Here is a 22,041-nt window from a genome sequence, read left to right on the forward strand (position 1 = left end):
TTTGTCTTTTTTAAAAAATATTTATTTATTTATTATGCATACAATATTCTGTCTGTGTGTAAGTCTGAAGGCCAGAAGAGGGCACCAGACCTCATTACAGATAGATGGCTGTGACCCACCATGTGGTTGCTGGGAATTGAACTCAGGACCTTTGGAAGAGCAGGCAATGCTCTTAACCACTGCGCCATCTCTCCAGCCCCTACATTAATATTTTAAATAAACTCTCATCTCTTTTCAGAAATCCATACCTATTTGCTTTTCTTACCCTACCGCATGGACTAGCATTTTCAAATCTGTCTAGAGAGCAACCCTGGTATAGTTGTCTGTAGTGAAAACTGTTTGATTTACCAGTGAACACAAAGGAAGCTGGAGGTGGTGTACACATGGATAAAGGAAATAGCCCTGAGTTATCAGCTTATGGGGGACTTTCACAAAGCCAAGCATTTACTGTACGGGGAACAGTGAATCTTCCTATGCTGCTCCTGGCTTTGGTTTCCCATCAGAGCCAGTCAGGATTCCCCAGCACTTTGCTGGCTGACATGCCCAATTCTCCCAACAGTTAGGAGCTATTAACAGACAGTGCGTTCTGGGTGGTATTTCTTGACATTCATCTTGACCCACTTACCACTTGAGACAGAAAAAAAATCCCATGTTCTGTTTTCGTTCCCTTTCACTCCCTCTTATGAACGCTTCGGATGACAGAGCTTACTGGAGAGCTACTCCACGGTTATGAGGTGGGGCTGATGCAAGAGCATGCTTTGCCTCTGTGTGGCTTCTGTTCCCTGAGACGCAGCTAGCAGAGTTGGTTATCTCTCACCTCAGCTCAGATTTGTGTGGGCATGCTTCCCAGCCTGATTTCATTTTCACCTCCCTTCCTGTTTGATTCTGTTTCCTCTGATTTCATCTCCTTCCTTCCTGGTTTATCTTTCAGCTCTATCTCCTTGTACTCTGGCCTCACTTCGGGCGTAGCTTTTCTTCTTGCAGTCTGGTCTGTCTGGAACTGGAAGTCCGCACTGATTTTCATCCCATTTCACAAGCTCTCCACACTCACAGTCTCAACAGCACCACAGACACAGACACAAGCACCAGGCTACATGGGCCCCTCACAGCAGGCAGAGCTCAGAGAGCAGCTCAGGCTAGCTCATCTGCACACACTAACAACCCTACCAAGATGTCTGGGTTGAGCCATGGAATTGAGAGGCCCAGGTTTCCCTAACCTTGGCTAAAGGTTTAAATAAAAATATAAACCAGCTGGGCGTGGTGGTGTACTCCTTTAACCTCAGCACTCAGGAGGCAGAGTTGGGTCTCTGTGAGTATGGAGCTAGCCTGGTCTACAAAATCAGAAGTCCAGAATCTACCCTACAGCTACAGCATTAGGATCTCTGCAGGCAGGATTCAGAGGTCTGCCGTTTACAGCGAGGCTAGTGAGAGCCAGCAGGGTAAAGCCCCCCTGGTGTGGGTGGTAAAGCCAACCTGGTGTTGGTGGTAAAGCCACCCTGGCATGGGTGACACCATCCAGGGCTGACTTCCCATGCTGAATAAAGAGAAAGGAGAAATGGAGCTGAGTGCAGGCACTGACCTCTCTGACAGCAGGTGGGTGCCATGTGACCCCTCCCATTCCTGCCACCCCTCCTCCACTAGGATGGACTGTTCTCTCAAACCGTGAGCCCAATCAGACCCATCTTCCCTTCAGTCGCCTTGTCAGACATCTGGTCACAGTAAGGGACACTTATCCCATAGAACCGGCCAGAGAGTGTGGCTCAACACAAGCCCACACCCTCCAGTCCTTTCAAAGGGTCTCCTCTGAGAAGGTTTGCAGCGCTGCAATCTCATGCCCAAAGGCCACCTGCTCAGGTATTCCCCTACTCTGAAGCAGGTATCAACCCAAAAAGACAGCAACTTTTCTGTTACCGTTTTTCTGTTTTTGAGACAGCTTGTTAAGAAGTTCTGGCTGAACTGAAAGAAATATGCAGACCAGGTTAGCGGCGAACTTGCAAAGATCCTCCTGCCTCTGCCTCTTAAACGCTGGGATTACAAGCATGGAACACCACAACCAGCCAACCTGATTTTTAGTAAGGCTCACAAGAACCCTGAGGAAACTGAGTCTCAGTTCACTGCTAGTGTAAACTCCCTTTCCCTGATTTTTACACTGGAGCATACAGGTCTGGCCAGGCTGTGTGTCCTTTCGGACGTGAGTTAATCTCTCCCAGCCGGCAGGGAGCCAGAAGTTTCTGCCCGACCCAGAACTCACCTAGGGTGACAATCTAGCTGCTAGGCCCTAGCAGGATCACCCCGGCACTCACCGAGGATGCGGACCTGCGTGATGGCGCCATGCAGGCTGAAGAGCATCCAGAGGGGCTGCGAGGCGTCCACGCACAGTTGCATGCCGGCTGCCGCACCGTTGTGACTCAGGTGCAGCTCACCATCGGCGTTGACCACCAGGCCCAAGATGTCGCCGCTGTGCAGAGGCCCGGGCACTCGGCACACCGCCCAGAACTCCTTGCGGTCCACTAGGGCCTCGGGGCTGAAGGGCAAGTCGGCCGGCCGCAGCGTGCCAGGGTCGCACGTGGTGACACCAAAGGACAGCGCGCCAGCTCGCGCACCGCCTGAGCGCGTGACCTTGATGAAAATGGTCTCGGCCACGCGCACCGGCCGGCTGGTGAAGACGAGAGCGCGCTCGTCGCGCCCGTGCTCCAGACGCGCCACCGTCTGCTCGTCCAGGATACGGACGTGCGAGCCAGCGCGCAGCGCGTGGAAGCGCAGGTCGCCGTCGAGCTGCGCCGGCAGCGCGCGGCTATGCTGCGAGTTGAGCGAGTTCTGCGGGATCGGGCAGCCGGAGGGCGGTGCGCCATCGTCGCCGTCGGTTCCCGGCACGTTGAGGTCGCACAGGCTCACGGACAGGCGCGCCTCGTCAGCCTCGCACCGCAGGGACGGACGCCGGAGCGCGGTGAAGGAGCGCGGCCGCAGGCAGTCGGGCAGCACCAGCTCGCTGTCTGCAGCAGGGAGGGCGAGAGACAGGGCGACTATTACCGTCCCACAGCGGTCGCGCAGTCTGCCTGCGCCACCGACACTAAAGATGCTCGTTCGTTCGGATGCAAAGTTGGAAAGCGAAGGGGGTGCGGGAATGTTCTTTTTAAACAAAGCGTGCCGCTGGAAGACACCAACTTCAAGGCCATCTAGTTGCTTCTAAATGCTTTCCAGCCAGCAATGCTTTCTCCTTACTGTCTTCAGTAACCCTGCAGAACTTGCAGTGTGCTGATTCTTAAACTGTATTAGGAGGGCCTTTTCTTTTTCTGATAGTCTTATGTCCCAGCCTAGCCTCGAACTCTGTGTGTGCCACAGTGCCGCTAAGACTTACAGTTTTAGTGGGTTGATGTCCTGTACCCTCAGCCCACCCTCAGCCCCTCCATGGGAGAAAAAGATTTCTTAAATTCTAATCCCTAGGACTTCCCTACTTTATGTTTAACATCTAGGATTTGCCCAGAAGTCAGTCTTAGGTGTTGTCTCTCAGTCACCGTCTACGATTGTTTGTTTAGAGAACAAACTCTCTCCCCCTCCCACCCCCTCTTTATCTGGAAATAGCCAAGTAGACTGCACTGGCTAGCTAGCGAGTCCCAGGTATCCCCCGTCCCCAGCAGTGGGATTATAAACATACCGATACATCCTGCATTTAAAAGACAGCTAACGCAGGTCCTCGTGTTTTGTGCCCACTGAGCTATCTTCCCCAGTCCTCAGAGTGGCTTTTACACAAACAATAACCATTAGTCACAGGTACTGTTGATACTGTAACACTCTAGGAGGCCAGAAGGGACCGCTCTCTCCCAGTTTCTTTGCATAAACAGCGACACCTAAAACCAATACTTAGGCTTTGAGGTTATCATTGTCACATAAAAACGTTAATGTGGAAGGAAGTTAAATTCATCCAAAAAATAGACTTTTGAGAGCAGCTTCACCGAGCTTCCAACCTGTCTCACTAATCCAGACAGCTGATAGAAGCTTCATTCTGAAGACAATACATACACTCCAGCAAAAAGAAGCACACAAGGCTGCCTGTTAGCCAGCCACCCAGAAGAGGGGGGGCAGTGACCTTTTCCATATTTGGATTGTGGCATGACAGATTCTTTTAGATGTATTTCAGGTTTTTGCTAATGCAAAAATTGAGTTCTACTCTATAAACACCAATAATGTTTAACCTTCCGTGAGTAATAAGCCGTTTTGAAAATGTGATCACTTTGGCCCATCTCAGAACACGGTCACTAAATTCTGTGCATAAACTTCTGGGCATCCAGGACGTGTGTTAAGCCCTTCCATGGGCACGGACGTCAGGCTCAAATCCCTGCTGCGCACTGCACGTGTTCCTTTTTCACACCTGCTGGTGTCTCACTGCATCCCGAGCACCTCCTTTTCATGCCAACAGCTGCTTCCAGCCTTGTTCGTTCAAGGGTATGCTATGTCCCTGCTCTGTGGATCTGTAGCCTACAATGACAGCAACATGTGCTAACCCCAAATGTTATCCTTCAGACAGCCCGAGGAGGCCACCCCACTGTAAATACTGCTCAGGGGTGCTGGGTGACAGCCACTGAGTAAGTAGACTCAATATTGGCAAGGTCTGTCCATCCCCCAATGCCACACCCTTTTGGGGGGGGACTGGGGGGGTTGGTTTTTCGAGGCAGGGTTTCTCTGTGTCGCCCTGGCTGTCCTGGAACTTTCTCTGTAGACCAGACTGGCCTCAAACTCACAGAAATCCACTTGCCTCTGCCTTTGGAGTGCTGGGATTATAGGCATGCTCCACCACCACCCAGAATCACACTCAAATAGAACCCCTTCTGCAGAGTTGGCATTCCCAAATCTGACTGACACCACTGTAAGCCACACTGTGACCTATGCCTCCCTGTGCTGAGGTGACTGGGGTGCCCAAGTCCTCTGGCAAAGCCTAAAAGACTAAGCCAGCAAGAAGAGCCATCATTGGCCTTCCACTGAAGGTGGAGGAGTCGCCAAAGCCCCTCTCTTTACCTCTCCCTGAAGCTGCTATCTGGACTCAGGAAGGTTAGCCGCTGCCCTTCCTAAGTCTCAGGCTGCTCCAAAAGCCTCCTGGGGCCTGACGAGTTGGTGTTCCCAGTATTGCCTTGGCAAGGAGGAGGGAACCAACCGGAAAACTCGATTATTCCAGGGAATTGACTCTGACAACGACGGCAATGGCTTGGAGACTGGGGATCTTCAGAGGCAGAGGTGAGGGGGAAAGGTGGGACAGGAAGGAAGAGGAGGTCTAGGGAGGGAAATAGGTGTGGAAAGCCTGGGCCCTGACCCCTCAGAGATTCCAGTGCTGGGCCTTGGGGACGCTAGGAAGTTGAGAGAGGAGACAGAAGAATCAAGGAGAAGAGGAGTGGATGGTTCAGAGAGGCCCACCCGTGACCTATTGGAAAGATCTCACACGGGCTACCCCATACTCTCGGACAGGCTGTCCTGAGTCCTGGAGCTGAGCAGGCCATGATGTATGTAGTTCACAGCAGTGCAGGCCAAAGCTGTGGACACTAATTGAGGAAGCAATTCAATAAGCAAGAAAGGGCTTTGTCCTCTGAAGTATCGGGTTCTCTTAAACTGAATTCTTCATCTCTGTATCTAAAGCACCACACCGCTTGATGTCTGAGCCTGTAGGAGGTCACATCTCCTCACCTCTCCCTCCATACTGAAGATTGCAGACACACATTCCCACTTAGAGAAGGAATAGACCCAGACAGTACTCCAGGTGTGCCCTGAGGAGCTCAAGGTTCAGAGTGACTATGTACTCCAAATAACACAACTTAAGAGTACTTTGAGTATCAGTTAGTTGGTTTTTGTAACCAAAATCCACATACTGGTAGGCAATATATTGATAGGAACATAGTTGAGTGTAGCGAATTTGAAGTTATCAGTCTGGGTTCAAATCCTGACTTGACCTTGGACAAGTGGTTTAACCTCATGGGACCTTTCTTCTTCGGCTGTGAGAGACATATCTGACTTCTGTAAAGCCTGTATTCTGAGGTTCCCCTTGGAAGGATGCTTCAGGGATGTGATGGGGTGAGGCCCACTGGACACTTGGTAAAGTACCTGGCACATGTGATCACATGTCAGTACGAGCCACTCTTTCCACGTCACCATGGGCACTAGGGCACTCCAGACCAGGCAGTAAATGTTCTACCTGGTACTTAGCTGGTGGCCTTTGTGTAAGCAACTTCCCCAAAGCATTAGAGAATGGAGCCAGAAGCCTGTCTTGACAAGCTCTGGCAGGTCAGGGGTGGGCAGACGCCCCGTTGCCCAGACAATTTCAGACATTAGCATTTTGGGGTGGGGGCATGGCCAGTGGTAAAGCGTATGCCTAGCATGCACAAGGCTCTGGGTTCAAACCCCAGCACCAGACACCCACACAAATAGGCTGTCCATGTTCTCTGTAGACATGAAAGTCACGGTGGGCACCCAGGAAATGCTCTTTGGATGAAATCACTGACTAAAATCCCAGGAGAAGCAGCTCCATGTGGAGATTAAAGGAGAAGGAATGCAAGGGTGGACGGAGAGGGGCAGACAGACAGACAGACAGGCAGGCTAGGAAACGCACTTATTGGAAATGTTGCTGAGCTAGGAGCTGAGGCTCAGGAACAGCTGGAACTGGCTAGACCGAGCCCAAGAATGTCTTCTCCCCTTCCTCTCCAGCACTCCGCAGGAGCAGCTGCGGGCAGCCAGCAGGCTCCAAATAGCTGTCCTAGCCGCGGGTCAGCTGCGCGAGGCCCCGGAATAGCTGCAACTTGAGACGTAGAGCATGCAGCACATGGCAGAGGCAAAGGGCCTCTGGGTGAGCTAACATGGAGCTGCGGCACAGCCGTGTCCAGCCCCCAGATCAAGAGAACATCTTGGGACTCTCCCAGGATGAGGGCAACCTGGAGCCACAAGCCATGGACGGCCCCACATTTGGAAGCAACAAGTTATGTAATCAGCTGCCCGCCTGGGAGGGGTTAGTGATGGAGGGAGAGGTGGCACAAGATCTTGAGAGGAGCTGCTCAGCCAGGTGGTGGTGACACCCGCCTTTAATCCCGGCACTCGGGAGGCAGAGGCAGGCAGATCTCTGTGAGTTCGAGGCCAACCTGGTCTACAGAACAAGGTCCAAGACAGGTTCCAAAAGCTACACAGAGAAACCCTGTCTCGGGGGTGGGAGGGAAGCTGTTCAGCCACTGTACTTCGTGTCCCTTGGTGCCTGCCAATTCTGGGGCGTAGCAGTGGTACTGGACCAGAGCAGAAGGGTGGAGCTGTTACTACCCTGTGTACTGAGCCATAGGCAGAGAAGAAGGGGCCTGGACCTAGGGCCTGGCAATCAGCAGGCAGCTAGTTTAGGCTTAGAGGCAAGAAGAATCCAATCAGATTCAGTTGCAAGAGTCTTAGCATTGGATAGGAGCTCAAAGAAAGGGAAGGGGTAGGCAACCCATGGACCCCTGCCATCTTCTCACTCAGCCTTGCCTAAAAGGCCCCTGGGGAAAGCTCACCACCTCAAAACCCTCCTAGCCCCTGTGTCTGTAGAACTCCAACTGTTGGGAAATAACTCTTCTTGGGTGGGGCACATAGCTCACTTGGTAGGATGCCTGCCTAGAATACACAAAGACCTGGGTTTGATATTCAACTCCTGACCAGCCAGGCACCTATGGTATACATATCTGTAATCCCAGAACTTTGGAGGCAGGGGCAGAAACATCAGAAGTTCAAAGTCACCCATCCTTAACCACATGGTGAATCTGAAGCCAGCCTGGGCTCTGAGAAACCTTGTCTTGAAAACAAAAGCTTTCCTGGTTTGGATTCTTCTCCCAAGCTGAGAAGGACTTGCCCAGGCAGCAGGACGGGCAGCCGGTGAAAGGCACATCCAAGTTTGTGGAACTCCACCTGAACTAGGCATGGGTAACGGTGGCTGGTGGTGAACACTAAGGGCCAGCTTAGCCTGGCTAGCGGCATAGGGTGGCCAAGACAGGGTCTTGGCACTGGCTTAGGGGCCTCTTTTGAAGCTGGGCCACCACCAGCCCAGACTCTTGTTTGTTTGGATTCTCACATCCGCAGCGCTGGGCCATCTTTTAGCACGGGGTTGCAGCAGCCGGCCCCCGTTTGGAAGGTGCTGCCAGTACATTTACAGTCTCCATAAACATCCTCCTGCTGGTCTGCTTCTGACCCAGATGGGAGAAGGAGCCGTGGAGGGAGGCAAGACACAGCTCAGATGAGCCAACCCTCTGGGCAGTACCCTGAAAACCACACTGGCCTCCACCCTTTCCCTTTGAACTCAGTTATGGGCAGCCCAGAAGAAACAAACATGTTCCTGAGGCCTCTGAGGGAAGTGTAGACTGGCCCAGCATCATTTGAAGTCAGACTCCTTGGTTGAATCATGGAGTCAGAGGTTCCGAGAATCATTTGATGTAGTGGCTCTCAAACTTCTGTTTTGTTTGTTTGGTTTTGGTTGGTTATTAACTTCGGTTGTATGTTTTCAGTTTTTGAGACAGGATTTTGTATCTCAGGCTGGCCTGGAACTCACAGTGATCCTCCTACCTCAGCCTTCAAATGGCTAGAATGACAGGTGTGAGTCACCACACCCACCCCAAGTGTTCATCTTTAAAGTAGGGGTACCTCTGTTTCAGTACCACCAGACATTGTAGCTGAAGTCTGGCAGGGGCACCACGCCCATCTCCCTATGTCTCTGCACTTTGCTGTCTCAGAGATGTCCTACGGAGCCATAGGGTTCCAAAGAACCCCACTGGAGAACCACAGGTCTCATTCCAAATCTTAGACTTCATGGTTGTCCTTCATGACAGAAGACATGCATGGAGTTGTTTGGTTTTTTTGTTTGTTTGTTTTTGTTGTTGTTGTTTTTTGCTTTTTCACAGAGATCCGCCTGCCTCTGCCTCCCAAGTGCTGGGATTAAAGGCATGCGCCACCACTGCCCGACATGCATGGAGTTTTCTGTTGTTGTTGTTGTTGTTTTTTTTTTGTTTTTTTTTTTTTTTGAGACAGGGTTTCTCTGTGGTTTTGGAGCCTGTCCTGGAACTAGCTCTTGTAGACTGATCTCGAACTCACAGAGATCCGCCTGCCTCTGCCTCCCGAGTGCTGGGATTAAAGGCATGCACCACCAATGCCCAGCCTTGGAGTTTTCTATTTGGTGATGGTGACCACGGCAAATATGGCAAATTGGGTATTCTTTTTTAACCTAAAGACAAGACCAATTCTCACACTGTAGACACTTTCCTATATCTGGGAGCCTCTGAAGATACTGGTGAGCCAAGTGGGGCATGGATCATTATGCCCAAGCAATCTGGAGGCCAAGGCAAGAGACACTGGGAACTGCCCACAACTTGCAAGCCGCTGGGTCAGGTCTTAATTTGGTGGCTCTCTCCTGCTTCTGAAATGAAGGCCTGGTCCCCAGTTCTGCAGGATCCAGCTCCTCCTTCTCCTCAGATCCCACTATGACCCTCTTACCCCTGCAGTTCTTACCAAGGCCCCTAGAACCACATCTGCAGCCAGTGAGACACTAGGTGGCAATGTGGCATTGCCTTTTCTGTAGGTGACAGTCCAGGTTTGGTAATCCATGGACATGATCTCATGCTGCCCAAGCTAGTCTGCTCTAGGACAGGAGAGCCAGATGAAGCTCTTGAGAATCTGGGGACATCGGGCAGTCAGACCTGCCCTCTATACTAAATCAGATACCCTAGACCCCATTACCTCTTCTTGGTCCAACATTGCAGTAACTCTTGGTAACGTCTACCCAACATGAGTAGATGATCCTTCCTGCCATGAGCTCTCATACGCCCTGTTCTAGACAAGACAGATCCTGGGTCATTACCTAGAGGGAGGCGTTCAGACTTGAGCGGGACTTACAGCTAGAGAAGCCGGAAGGCAGTGCAGCCTAGGTTCCAGGTTCAAACAAGCCACTACCCGCTGCACGGCAAGCTGCAAGTCATTAGACCTACTGCAAAATACATGTAACCCTTTCCTGTGCACAAAAGGTGCACAGCACCTTAGAAAACAGGACAATGAACCACGCAACCCACTGAAAAATGCATGGGCCCCAGGCGCTCAGGGGAGGGTGTGCCATCCAGGGGAAGGGAAGGAAGAAGCTAAGACGGAGCAGTGGAGGGTCTCATGCCTGGGCCTTGTCACAGTTTGCAAGACCTGCTGAAGTGAGAAGAAAAAGGGAATGCCTGGAAGAGTCTCTGCAGAAGGAACAGTAAGATTTGGGGAGAGGGGGCATTGGATGTAGCCCAGGTTGGAATCAGACTCAGTACGTATCTGAGCATGACTTCATCCTCCTGCCTCTGCTTCCCATATCTGTGCACCACCATATCCGGTCCAATTATTCTTTTTAGGGAAAACTGTCAAAGAGGGAGAAACCCTCATCAGCTCAGCATCCCCACTGTCTACCCTGTACCGGGACCGGTACAGGTTTCTTAACTACAGTTGCCTCTGGATCCCAGCTGCTAAGGCTGAGCATAAACATTGCTTAAGCCAGGGAAGCAGCAAGGTCACCCAGGTGACAGCGGAGCTCTCAGCCGTGTAAGGCACACACTCAGCACACCTGGGACGGTTACAGCCCCGGGTCCTTGTCTCTGGGACTGAGGAGGCTCTTGCTGCAGGGCTGCAAAGCTGGGCCACTGCCCTGGATAAGTAGCCCCCTAGAATCTGGATCTGGCCCAAAGCCATCTGAGTCTTCATGAGTAACACCTCCCAGCAGGTAGGTGAAGCTTTCCATCCAGACCTAGAAGTATGCTTTGGGAAGAGGGATAAGAGGTTAAGAACCGTTGCAAGCCACCACTTTCAGCCCTCAGAGAGTGCCACTACCACTCCAATGTGGCACCAGGTCTGGTCACACCGATCTCATGTCCAGATTGACTGGGGATTCCAAATTCCAGACCAGAGCCACCGGAGCATTTAGCTCTCTCTCTCTCTCTCTCTCTCTCTCTCTCTCTCTGTGTGTGTGTGTGTGTGTGTGTGTCTGTGTGCCTGTGTGTCTCTGTGTGTGTGTGTGTACATGTGTGTGCCCAGTTGAGCACAACCCTCATGGCCACGAGCTGCCTGCTGCTTTTCTTCTTCATGCTCCCTTCCAGAATGGGACTTCCCTCTTGACTCACTCCCACTCTGTGCCAGTGCGCACCCATTTATGGCTAAATTGTTCTTCAGCCACTCCATTCTCTTCACCAACTTGGATTTCATTTCCCACAGACGTCCTCCAAGATTGTTCTCAGCAGCACCCTGCAGTTAACACTTTGGACCACACTTAATTGCAGAATCAGATCTGGGACACTTCATAGCTGTGATATGGTATGTCCCACTTCATAGCTGTGTTATGGCATGCCCCCCTTCATAGCTATGTTATGGTATGTTCCCCTTCATAGCTGTGTTATGGCAAGTCCACCTTCATAGCTGTGATATGGCACGTCCCACTTCATAGCTGTGTTATGGCAGCAGCCCCCCTTCATAGCTGTGTTATGGTATGTTCCCCTTCATAGCTGTGTTATGGCAAGTCCACCTTCATAGCTGTGTTATGGCGTGTCCCACATCATAGCTGTGATATGGCGTGTCCCACTTCATCTGTGATATGGCATGTCCCCTTCATAGCTGTGTTATGGCATGTCCCCTTCATAGCTGTGATATTGCATGTCCCACTTCATAGCTGTGTTATGGCATGTCCCCCTTCATAGCTGTGATATGGCATGTCCCACTACATCGCTGTGTTATGGCATGCCCCCCTTCATAGCTGTGTTATGGCATGCCCCCCTTCATAGCTGTGTTATGGTATGTTCCCCTTCATAGCTGTGTTATGGCAAGTCCACCTTCATAGCTGTGTTATGGCATGTCCCACATCATAGTTGTGATATGGCATGTCCTCCTTCATAGCTGTGATATGGCATGTCCCCCTTCATAGCTGTGTTATGGCATGTCCCACTTCATCTGTGATATGGCATGCCCCCTTCATAGCTGTGTTATGGCATGTCCCCCTTCATAGCTGTGATATGGCATGTCCTCCTTCATAGCTGTGATATGGCATGTCCCCCTTCATAGCTGTGTTATGGCATGTCCCACTTTATAGCTGTGTTATGGCATATCCCACTTCATAGCTGTGTTATGGCATGTCTCTTGGTGCAAAACTCATCAAGGTTGAGGAGCTGGGTTTTCAATTCTCCCATTACTCTCCTTTCTCTGCACAGAGCCCAGGCCATGGCAGGCACAGCATGAGGTCCAGGACACCTTGTGAGTGGAGTCTGGGCTCACCAGCCTTTTGCAAGATCATGGCTGCTCTTTCCAACGTTTTCTTTTTGGAGCACAGTATCATGTAGTCCAGGCTAGCCTTGAACTCACAATACTCCTGCTCAATTTCCTAAATGCTGAAGTTACAGGCCTGTGTTCCACACCAAGTTGAGAAGCAAGGAGACCACGAGAAACTGGGATAGGAGTTTATCTGTTCTAGTATTAATCACCCCATAAAAGCTGTGTTTATTTGGTTGCTGGCAGGCCTTTCTTCCTGGAGGTACGAAGCTGTTATTCTTGGAGATACCATCCCAGGTCTGGGCCAGGGCACCCGCAGAAAAGAGGGTGAGCTACTGAGCTCTGGCACATGGGGACATGGCCTGGAAGGCCTGGAGTCAGCCTGCTGACTGTATCTGGACTACAGTGAAGGAGAGTTAAGTCCCCAGCCTCTAAATCGTCTACTTCTTCAGGGACACAGCCCATCCATCTATGGGCTGGCTCAAATAGTGAATGTGTTCCTACCTACTACACACGGTGAACCAAGAACTTGAGTACGCCTGTGCTCTGAACACCGGGCAGGACGGGTGGGGGCTTTGGCTCCGCACACCAAGCTGGAGGGGCCAGGGGAACCTGGAGGAAGTTTCTAATGGTCGAATAATCTTTGGTCAAATTATCAGCCCAAGAGAGACAGACTGGCCCCAAGGAAGGGGACAACTTTGTTAGGAGAGCGAGCGGGCTGCTAGGGGGGACACGAAAGATTCAGATAGGCTGGGCATGGTGGACCCTAACACGGGATCCGTGCCTTTGCCCTATCCTCTCCTCCTCTCAATCCATCTTCTTCCCCAACCTTCCTCCCCATCTCTACCCCTGGCCCCCATCTCTCTTGTTTTCTACACACACACACACACACACACACACACACACACACACACAAGTCAATTTAGGAGATGCAAAATGGAGAGCTATTTTAATCTGCTGATTGACTCCAGGGGCCATAATCCCTGTTTGAAAATGCCAGGGACTGCAGTGATTTATGCCGGAACAACAGTTATAGGCCTCGGCCTCACAGAGAAGGCTGAGTAGCCTGCAGCAGTTCCAAGGGCAACCGAACTACTCCGGACAAACCCATGTATAGTCACAGAAGGGGTGGGGGTCAGGCTGGGCTGGACAGCCTGGGCTCCAGAGCCAGCACGAGGCCCTGCTGACTCTCCTCCAGCCTCCACCCTACCTACCCTCAGTACCCTGAATGTCGGAGGCCCCATGGCACTAGGCACACCCGTTGTCCCCACCTGTCCAGTCTCCTAGAATGGGTAAGGCCCAACTTGAGCCTCATCTTTCAAGAAACCTCTCAAGATTCTACCGCCACAGACCTGAGCCTCCTTTGCTTTCCTGCTTCCTTCTATGAGGAAACCCGCGGGAAACCCGCTGGAGGGCCGTGGGAAAAACTCTGCTTTTATGGTGGAACTCTGTGTTCAGACCCAGCTCAGTCACATCCCTACATGGGCAGGGCAGGCCTTCCACAGACCTCAGTCTTCTCCCTGCCAAATGGGGATGGAAAACACCCTTCTAGGTTAAGTGAGCTAACGATGGAAGCCTCCCAGCAGATGAAAGGGATGCTATGACCACAGAGGTTAGCAATTTACATCCGGGTTTAAGTTGATTGAGTCCTGGTGACTCCTTTGCCTCCCTAACTGCCCAGAGAGCCCGGGGCTGTCTGAGCATAGGGCTGGTCTCCTTCAGCCCCACACACCTGTTCTTTTCTTTAACTAACATTTCCCAGCACTTCCTTTCAGCCAGCCCCCATTCTTTCCTCCCATGCTACAAACTAAACCCAGCGAAACCTGCAGGGTTAGACAAGATAGTCTCTAGTGGTTTTTAGCTTTCCTAATGCTGCGGCCCCTTTAATACAGTTGCTGTGTTGTCAGGACCCCCGACCATAAAATTATTTTCACTGCTATTGTATAACTGTAAATTTGCTATTATGAATTGTAATGAAAATAATCTGCATTTTCTGACCATCTTAAGTGACCCGTTAAAGGGGTCGAGACACAGGTGGAGAACTACTCTCTAAAGGACACTGGCAGGGTAGGACCTGGGTTCCTTCCGCAAAGAAACTCCTGTCCTATGAGGAAGCAGACACAAGGATGGACTGAGGCTCCCAGAGACTACAGAGCTGTAGTGAGAACAGAATAGAGAAATTCTACCCAGAGGTCTCTCAGGGAGGAGGAAGCCTCCAAACTGGGCCTTTAGACAAGAGTGGGAACTGTCAGGAAAGTCACTCTTGGCCAGGTCTGGTGGCGCAGGCTGGTAATCTCAGCTACTTGGGAGGCTGAGGCAGGAAAATGGCAAGCTCACAGCCAGCCTGGGAGGCCCAGTGAGATCCTGTCTCAAAATGCAGAGTTCAAAGCTCCCATTCAGTGTAGAGCACTTGCCTTGCATACTGGAGGCCCTGGGTCCAGCTCTCAGTCCTGGCGGGGGGGGGGGCAGTCCCTGGGCAGAGGAGTATTCTTAGTATTGCTTAGGGAGGACAGGGTGTTGTTCCCACTCTCCATACAACAACAAGATGGTGACTTTCTCGGGAGCAATAAGTCACTCACTCTCTGCCCTCCACCAGGCAGCAGGGACCCGGATAAGACACTTCAGAGCAGATGGTTGAGGCTGGACTGGATGAGCGGCCTGGGACTCAGGCTTAAGCTCTGGAATTCTACTGCCTTACAGTGTGAGGCCCAGGGGACACCAGAGCAGCAGGAGGGGGCCGTGTACACCGTGGGTTATCAGTTGTCCTCCACATGATAGCAGGGATGACTGGCAGCCACTAGCCACTCCCACGCATCCGCCAATCCTCACATGGCCATCCTTTGAGACTTCCAAAGTCTGCACCACAGTCATGATTGCCGCCCCCCCCACCCCCCAGTACACACGGGCCAACTACCTGGTTCAGGCACCCCTTGCGCTGGACCAGGACTCAGCCCAGATCTGTCTTGCTAGCTAAAGCACATAATTTCTGTCAGGTGGAAGCCCTCAGGTGTAGCCAGTACATGGAGGAAGCGGAGGAGGCTGGCCGGCCGGTCAGCCCGGATGCCCTTCTTCGGTAGCTGCCACCAGGAATAGCATGTCTGGGGCTCTCAGCGTGTCAGCATGAGTGCGGGAACACTTTTATTGACTCGAAAAACAGAAAGTTCCCAAACTGTTAGTTAACAAAAACAGCCTCCTGGAGTTTGGAGCTGAACCTGGGCTCCCGGCGATTATTCACATCGTTCTCTCTACTTTCCCAGCTTTTTTTTTTTTTTTTTTAAACTCAAGTCAAAGTGCTCTGAAAACATCCACAATTTCTAGGCTTAGAAGGCAGAAAGGAAAACAGAAACAGATTTTAAACCCCCTCTGTGGCATTTCTCTCTGCAAGAGAGAGGGAGTAGAGACGGGGACAGAAGTGGCAAGTGTTGGCTAGACGTGTCTCTGCTACCTAAGACAGCGTGGTGATCAGCCACTTTAACTCTTCCCAGGACCTGTCTTCCAGATGAGGAAGCTGTTTGGATGTAGAGTTCACACGTCTGCAAGCACACACTTGAAGATACATGTGCACATATATCAATCAAGCTAGGAAGACGGGCGGGGCTATATTCCCCTCCATCACCAGCTCCTTGGGTGACCCTAAGCAGTCTGAGGCCTCTGGCAGTCCTGACAGATGCCATGACCAGGAAGCCTATCCCTTGATGATCCACCTCATCTTCTGATGTTCCCCTAGTAGCTCCTATGGGCTGTTTGTCCTTCCCCTCCCCATGCAAGGCCTAACATAAGCTGAGGGGTCTGAAGCCACACACCCCCCCCCCAGTGCCTCCTGTGTCCCTCTCCCATACACTTAGAATCTTTGCAGAAAGGCCCTAGGGTAAGGATGGAGCCCAGGTGCCAGGACAGCTGTAGGCCAGGATGTAGTTTGGGGCTGGGCAGACCCAGTGTGGAGAACTGGTTGTACCACCTATCCGTGAAGGACTCAACATCCCTGAATGTAGTCTCCTCAAAGAAAGTCCCAGGGTGGCTGTGCTTTGTACCTACGCCTCTACTGACAATGGTTACTGAAAGCAACATTAACCTCACCAGGGCAGGGACAGGGCTGCCATTTCTGGTGGTGAAAGTTGTGTATAACTCAGAAAGCACTCTGAGGGTGGGGTTTGTGGGTCATGATCTCACTAAGCTTCACTTGCCAAAGCTGTGGCCAGGAGGGGGACACCGTAGTTCATAGAAAGCCCTGGAGTTGTTCTGGGCCACTTAGGCTCCGTGCAGCCCCCGTGACTCACGGGCACGAAGGTCACTCCCAGCACCTGAACTCTGAAGGGTCTGTCCTGAGACTGATGGAGCAGAGGGATGGTACTCACCAAGCAGCTGGACACCCCGTGTGAGGCCGTAGACATCCACCAGGGCCCAGAGCGGGTCAGCTGTTCGGACCCCATTGAAGAAAAGCATTGCGGCTGAGTCATTGATGCGGTAGAAGACGCGGCCCTTCTTGTCCACCCAGAAGGCAATGATGTTGCCCTCGTTGGCAAACTCTTCAGGCAAAGCTTTGGCCCAGAAGCCACTCTGAGACACCAGGTCAGGACAGGCGTACTTGGGCAGCGAGTCGGGGTGGATGCGGGAAGGGTCCTTGCTGGTGAAGCCAAGTCGCAGGGCCCCGCTCCAGCAACACTGCTTCTTGGTGATCTGGCCACAGGGAGTGGGGACCCTCAGCCTAGCCTCTCCCCCGTGGTCAGATGACCAAGGGGAAAGGGGTGGGCTCACTATAGACCACCCTCAGCCAACTCTTAGGAATGTCCCACAGCCAGAAAACTCGCAATGTAGCTTATTCCCACCCAACCCCCACCCCAGGGGGCCTTCCTACAGCTTCGTGAAAGCCACTCCCATGGAGTCTTATCACCCAGGAAGGCTAGGAAAGGAGTGAGGATGAGAGAAGAAAAAAAGGAGAGGGGGCAGGCTGCTGGTAGCGGAACAGCAAACAGGCCAAAGAAGTCAAAGGCAGGGGTCAGGGAAGCCCACCTTCAGCCTGACTTGCTCGTAGATGAGCACTGGGCGGTTACTGAAGGTGATGGCGTTGCAGAAGCTGGCTTGCCTCTTGACGGCCTTGTGACTGAGGTCCATGAGGATCTGGGAGCCCTTAGTGTGGGGGTGGAAAAGCAGCGGCGTGGCCGGGAGCCCCCCGGCTGACAGCACAGGCGGACAGTGCTTCTGCTTGTGATGGCATCGGTGAGAGGTGACCGGGAAGGAGCCCCCGATGGAGTCTGCAAAGGAATAGGCCACAGCCTCAGAGAACGCAGTGGGACCAAGAGCCTCGCCAGGGTCTCGTTGCGGAGGGCCGAGGAAGAAAGAGCAATGGCCCACTGGCCAGCATGTCTGCCTTCTCCAGCACAGCCAGCTGTAACCACCATCCTTCCCTCCACTGTGTCTGCCCAGCCACCACCTGCTGCTGCAGTGGTTCTCAGCCCGTGGGCCGTGACCCCTTTAGGGTTGCATATCAGATATTTACATTATGCTCATGACAGTAGCAAAACTACAATTATGAAGTAGCAACGAAAATAATTTCGTGGTTGGGGGTCAGCACAGCATGAGGAACTATACTCAGGGGTCTCAGCATTAGAAAGGTCGAGAACCCACTGGGCTACTGGGTTCTTGACCATCCACCACCTCCACCCTCTCCTCCCCTCCAGCATCAGCTGCGATGGCCCGTCACCCTGTCCAACACAATTGGCTGCCACTCCCAGCATCTTCTCTGTCACTCCTCATCTTATACGTGACACTCATCACCTACGAAACACCAAGTTCTGTCCTTGGCACTGAACAAACATAGCACACATGTGGCTTTGTCCTGGAGTCAACAGTCCTTCCCAGGACATGGAAATCACCATACAAAATGACACACAGTGGTCACCGCCCAGAGAGCCACCAGGAACCTTGCTTGCCCCTCAGGGGCTCGGCTGGTGAGGCAGGGCTGTGGCGGAGTTGTTGAGCATGGAGCCAGTGTCAGCCTCAGTGTCGAGGACGTCACGTTCCTCCCTCAAGGCCTTCCCTATGTACCTCAGGCTTCACTCCTGCTTAGCACTGCCCATGCCAGTAGCACTGGTGGTACCATACAAAAGCATGGCACTTCCTTCCTTCCTGGTAAACATCTCAGTGGGACAGAGGGCAGGACAGGCTTGGGACAGAGCAAGCGCTTTACAGATGTGTGGCTGGCAACCAGGAGACAAGTAGGAACAGTCAGTACTGCAGGAAAAGGTACCTGGTGGCTTCTCTGGCTCTCATTGGCTGAGCAATACTTCCCTCCTGGGATACTGGTTGACCTGTGCCTCAGGATCAGCAGCTGGGTGGCATCCTTACACGGTACCCTCTCTTCCCCAGCTCCCCGTGCCCCACCAGTCTAACAGGAAATGAAGCCTGCCCATCTGGTCATCTTAAGCAAAGAACCATGACAACAGAGGAAGGTGGAGGGACGTCACCTATGACAGGGCTTCTGGGGTGTCTCAGATTTTAGTCCTTGTAGCACAGCAACTTACTAATACAGCAAGATGCAGTTAGCAGCCAGCACGGACCCCTCCACTCTCTCAGCAGGGGAGGGGAGAGGAATGGCAGCCCTAAGGGATCCGGAGGCCAAGCCTGTCAGGACACTTTAGTCTATGTCACTTCACATCTCGGCCTGCTTCTCTCGAGGGCCCCAGACGCCAAGCTCCATGGCCACCACTAGCTGTGACCACGCGCTTTTCTAGAGAACATTCTGGTGTGCCAGGCCCAATGGGTGGGGCAGCATGAGAAAGGCTGGCTCTGCTCTCTCCAGGAAAACAAGATGTTCTAGAACTGATCAGAGATGCAGGGGTTCTGGCAGCCATCAGGCCACAAGGGCTAGAATATCTCAGGAGTCCCAGAGTTGGGTGGGCTCCCTAAGTGGCCTCTAGGTAGTGTGAAGGGTGAGCAGTCATCCCAGGAAGGGAACTCTGGGTAGTGTGGAAGGTAGAAGGTCATCTAGGAAGGGAACTCTGGGTAGTGTGAAGGGTGAGCGGTTATCTCAGGAAGGGAACTCTGGGTAGTGCAGAGGGTGTGAGGTCATCCCAGAAAGGGAACTCTGGGTAGTGTGAAGGGCGGAGGTCATCCTAGGAAGGGAACTGGATAGTGTGGAGGGTGGGAGGTCAGCCCAGGTAAAGGGTAGAGGAAGCAGTAGTTTTAGGCACCCTGACTGGAAGGGGCACCCAGATGGTCTCATACATCTTGCTTGAATCTTAGTTTCCTGCTACTGGTGCTGGAGAAACAGCTCAGTAGCTAAAAGCGCTCAGTAGCAAGCATGAGAACCCAGGTTCAAATCCCTAGTGAGCACATAGAAAGCCAGGCATGGCAGCACTAGTGTCTGTAACCCCAGTGCTGCGTGGCATGGAGACAGGATTGCTGGGGCTTGTGTCTCAGGGAATAAGGCAGAGAGTGACAGGCCAGAACACGCATCCTCTGGCCTCCAGCTACGTGCAATACACACACACACACACACACACATACACACGCACAGGTATATCCCTTACTTGATGCTGGGACACAAGCAGTCCCAGGTGAAAACAGGTTAGCAGCTACCTGAGGGAACAGCTTCCATACAACGGTACAGTCACACTTCAGGGTGCTCCCCCAAGAGAAACGAGAACACAGCTATGATCTGCACATGGTATGAAGCAGCTTGGTTCATGGCCAGCCCCAAACCACTCGTATGTATACTTCTGCCGGAGAAGGGGCGAGGGCAGTGGGTGTGTCTGTGCGGTGATGGCTGCTCTGAGGGAAAGTGGAAGAACTCACCTACTATGTGCATCTCAGTGACAGTGGAGAGGCTGAGGTTTGTGGGGTCAGAGTTTGGGGTGAGGGAAGAGACTACATAGAATTTTGAAGGAAGTGTTTATGTTGACAGAAACATTCCCTGTCTTAATAGTGACAGTGATCCAAGGATGATTTTTATTGAACAGACATTAGACTTCAGCAAGGGCTGAGGCTGGGGAGATAGCCCTCGGGTAAGAGCGCTTCCTGCACCCACATAACAAGGATAGTTGTGAAGGCACCTGTAACCCCAGCACTCAGGAGAGGAGTAGAGACAGGAGGATAGCTGGGACTTGTTAGCTGCCAGCCTTACTCCACATGTAGTGAGAGACCCTGTCTCAGGAGAGCAAAACATTTTGTGTCCTTCTCTGGTCTCTAGCAAAACTATGTGCATACACCACACACATACACCACACATACATCACACACACACCACACATACACACACACCATACACACACACCACACATACACACATACTACACACATCACACACACTACACAATACACACACACCACACACATACACACACACACACAAAATAGTGGAGGAAAATACCAGTGAGATCTTCTGATGGTGGCAATAGTGAGCCAGTAGAATTTCCGGCCACTGAAGTCCCCCATTACTTGGTCCCAGGAAGGGCTCATAAGGATTTAGACTACCTCACAAGGGGTCCCCACGCCAAGGTGGGCTGACACTCTAACCTTAACCACAAGTCCTCTTCAACTGTGAAGTGAAATGGGTGCTGCTCTGTCCTGGTGGGTGGAGACACTAGCATTCCTGGATTCAGCCTCCTCCTGTCTGCCCTGCTGTCTCAGGCATTGGCACGTCTCTTCTGAGAGGGCCAGGACCTCCACACAAAGGCATCTGAACTGTGTGTCCTGCACACCGCTAGTGTGTAAAGTCCTCATACGGGCCAGGGCCACCACATAGAGGCTCCTGTGGGCCACACTGTGAACGGGACCCTCGAGGTGGCTAATGTGGCAAGGCTGGTCAGGGCGACTGCCACCCTGAGGCCCTGCTTCTGCTCTCCTCCTGCCATGTCTGACCTGAAAATGCCCTGGGCTGTGAGGAGAGAAAGTGCTGTGAGAACTATTGGATGCACGGCTCTGACACCAAGGACCCAGATGGGGCAGCTGGAGGCAGGCTCCCTTCCGTCACTTGGAGGGTAGCTATGAGGTTAGTATTAGAAGAAGAGACAAAACTAGGATTTGACTGTGCCCCTCCAGCTGGTGTCCAGGATGCTTTACCCGACTCTTTATTTAATACCAGAGCTCATCTCCCCATGGTTCTGGGGCGGTAGGTGGAGGGAGGCGCCAACCAGACACCTGCACCCCAGCAAAGGTACCATAGCGAGCCTGAAGACTTTGCAGCTACTCACGCAGAACCCCCATCCGGCCACCAGCTCCCAGCCGAGGTCCAAGGCAGCCCTTTGGGGACAAGTTTACGAGCTCATGGAGCCTCCATGCGGGCCCCTGCTGATGCTGACAAGGAGTGAGACTCCCCCAGGGCCTTGTCTTCCTTGAGCATGTAAGCTGCCAACACAGGCCTGACCCTCCTCTGGAGTAAAGACCCCATGGCCCCCAGCAAGCTCTGAATTACGGTGGAGTCTGATGGCAGAGCTGCCAAGGATCAGGGAGGGCGTGCGAGGCGCACTAACCCTGAGGCAGGGCCCAATAATGTCACAGGACACAGACCCGCAGATGATAGCTTACACGTGTGGTCTCTCGGTCAGAGTGCACAGATCTGAGTTCAGTCCTGGCCATCGCCAAGCCCAGTCAATCTCCCCCGTGTGTGGAGCATGGAGCCTCAGCTTTCCTATCTGTGAAATGGGTCACCACAGCCTTCATGGGATCAAATGAGACAATGTAGGGACAGCTCAGAAAGCGGCCACTGCTGTACGGTCATTGTGAGGTACACCACCCCATGCCCTTCCCACTTCCATGACCTCTGCCCCGGCTGGTCCCACT

The 22,041-nt window shown here is 52.5% G+C and overlaps 1 protein-coding gene across 3 annotated transcripts in view; it reads right to left on the reverse strand.

Moving 5' to 3' along the window:
• Neurl1 (neuralized E3 ubiquitin protein ligase 1) overlaps positions 1–22,041 on the reverse strand; it is an 82,633-nt gene that overhangs the window by 4,260 nt on the left and 56,332 nt on the right. For all 3 annotated transcript variants that reach the window (XM_057778200.1, XM_057778201.1, XM_057778202.1), the window contains exons 2-4: positions 17,272–17,513; positions 16,617–16,938; positions 2,304–2,993 (exon numbers count right to left, since the gene is read on the reverse strand). In XM_057778200.1, coding sequence (XP_057634183.1) covers positions 2,304–2,993; positions 16,617–16,938; positions 17,272–17,513 — 1,254 coding nt within the window. The remainder of the gene's footprint in view (positions 1–2,303; positions 2,994–16,616; positions 16,939–17,271; positions 17,514–22,041) is intronic.

Source organism: Chionomys nivalis, chromosome 8, assembly GCF_950005125.1.
Source record: "Chionomys nivalis chromosome 8, mChiNiv1.1, whole genome shotgun sequence".
Lineage (NCBI taxonomy): Eukaryota > Metazoa > Chordata > Mammalia > Rodentia > Cricetidae > Chionomys > Chionomys nivalis.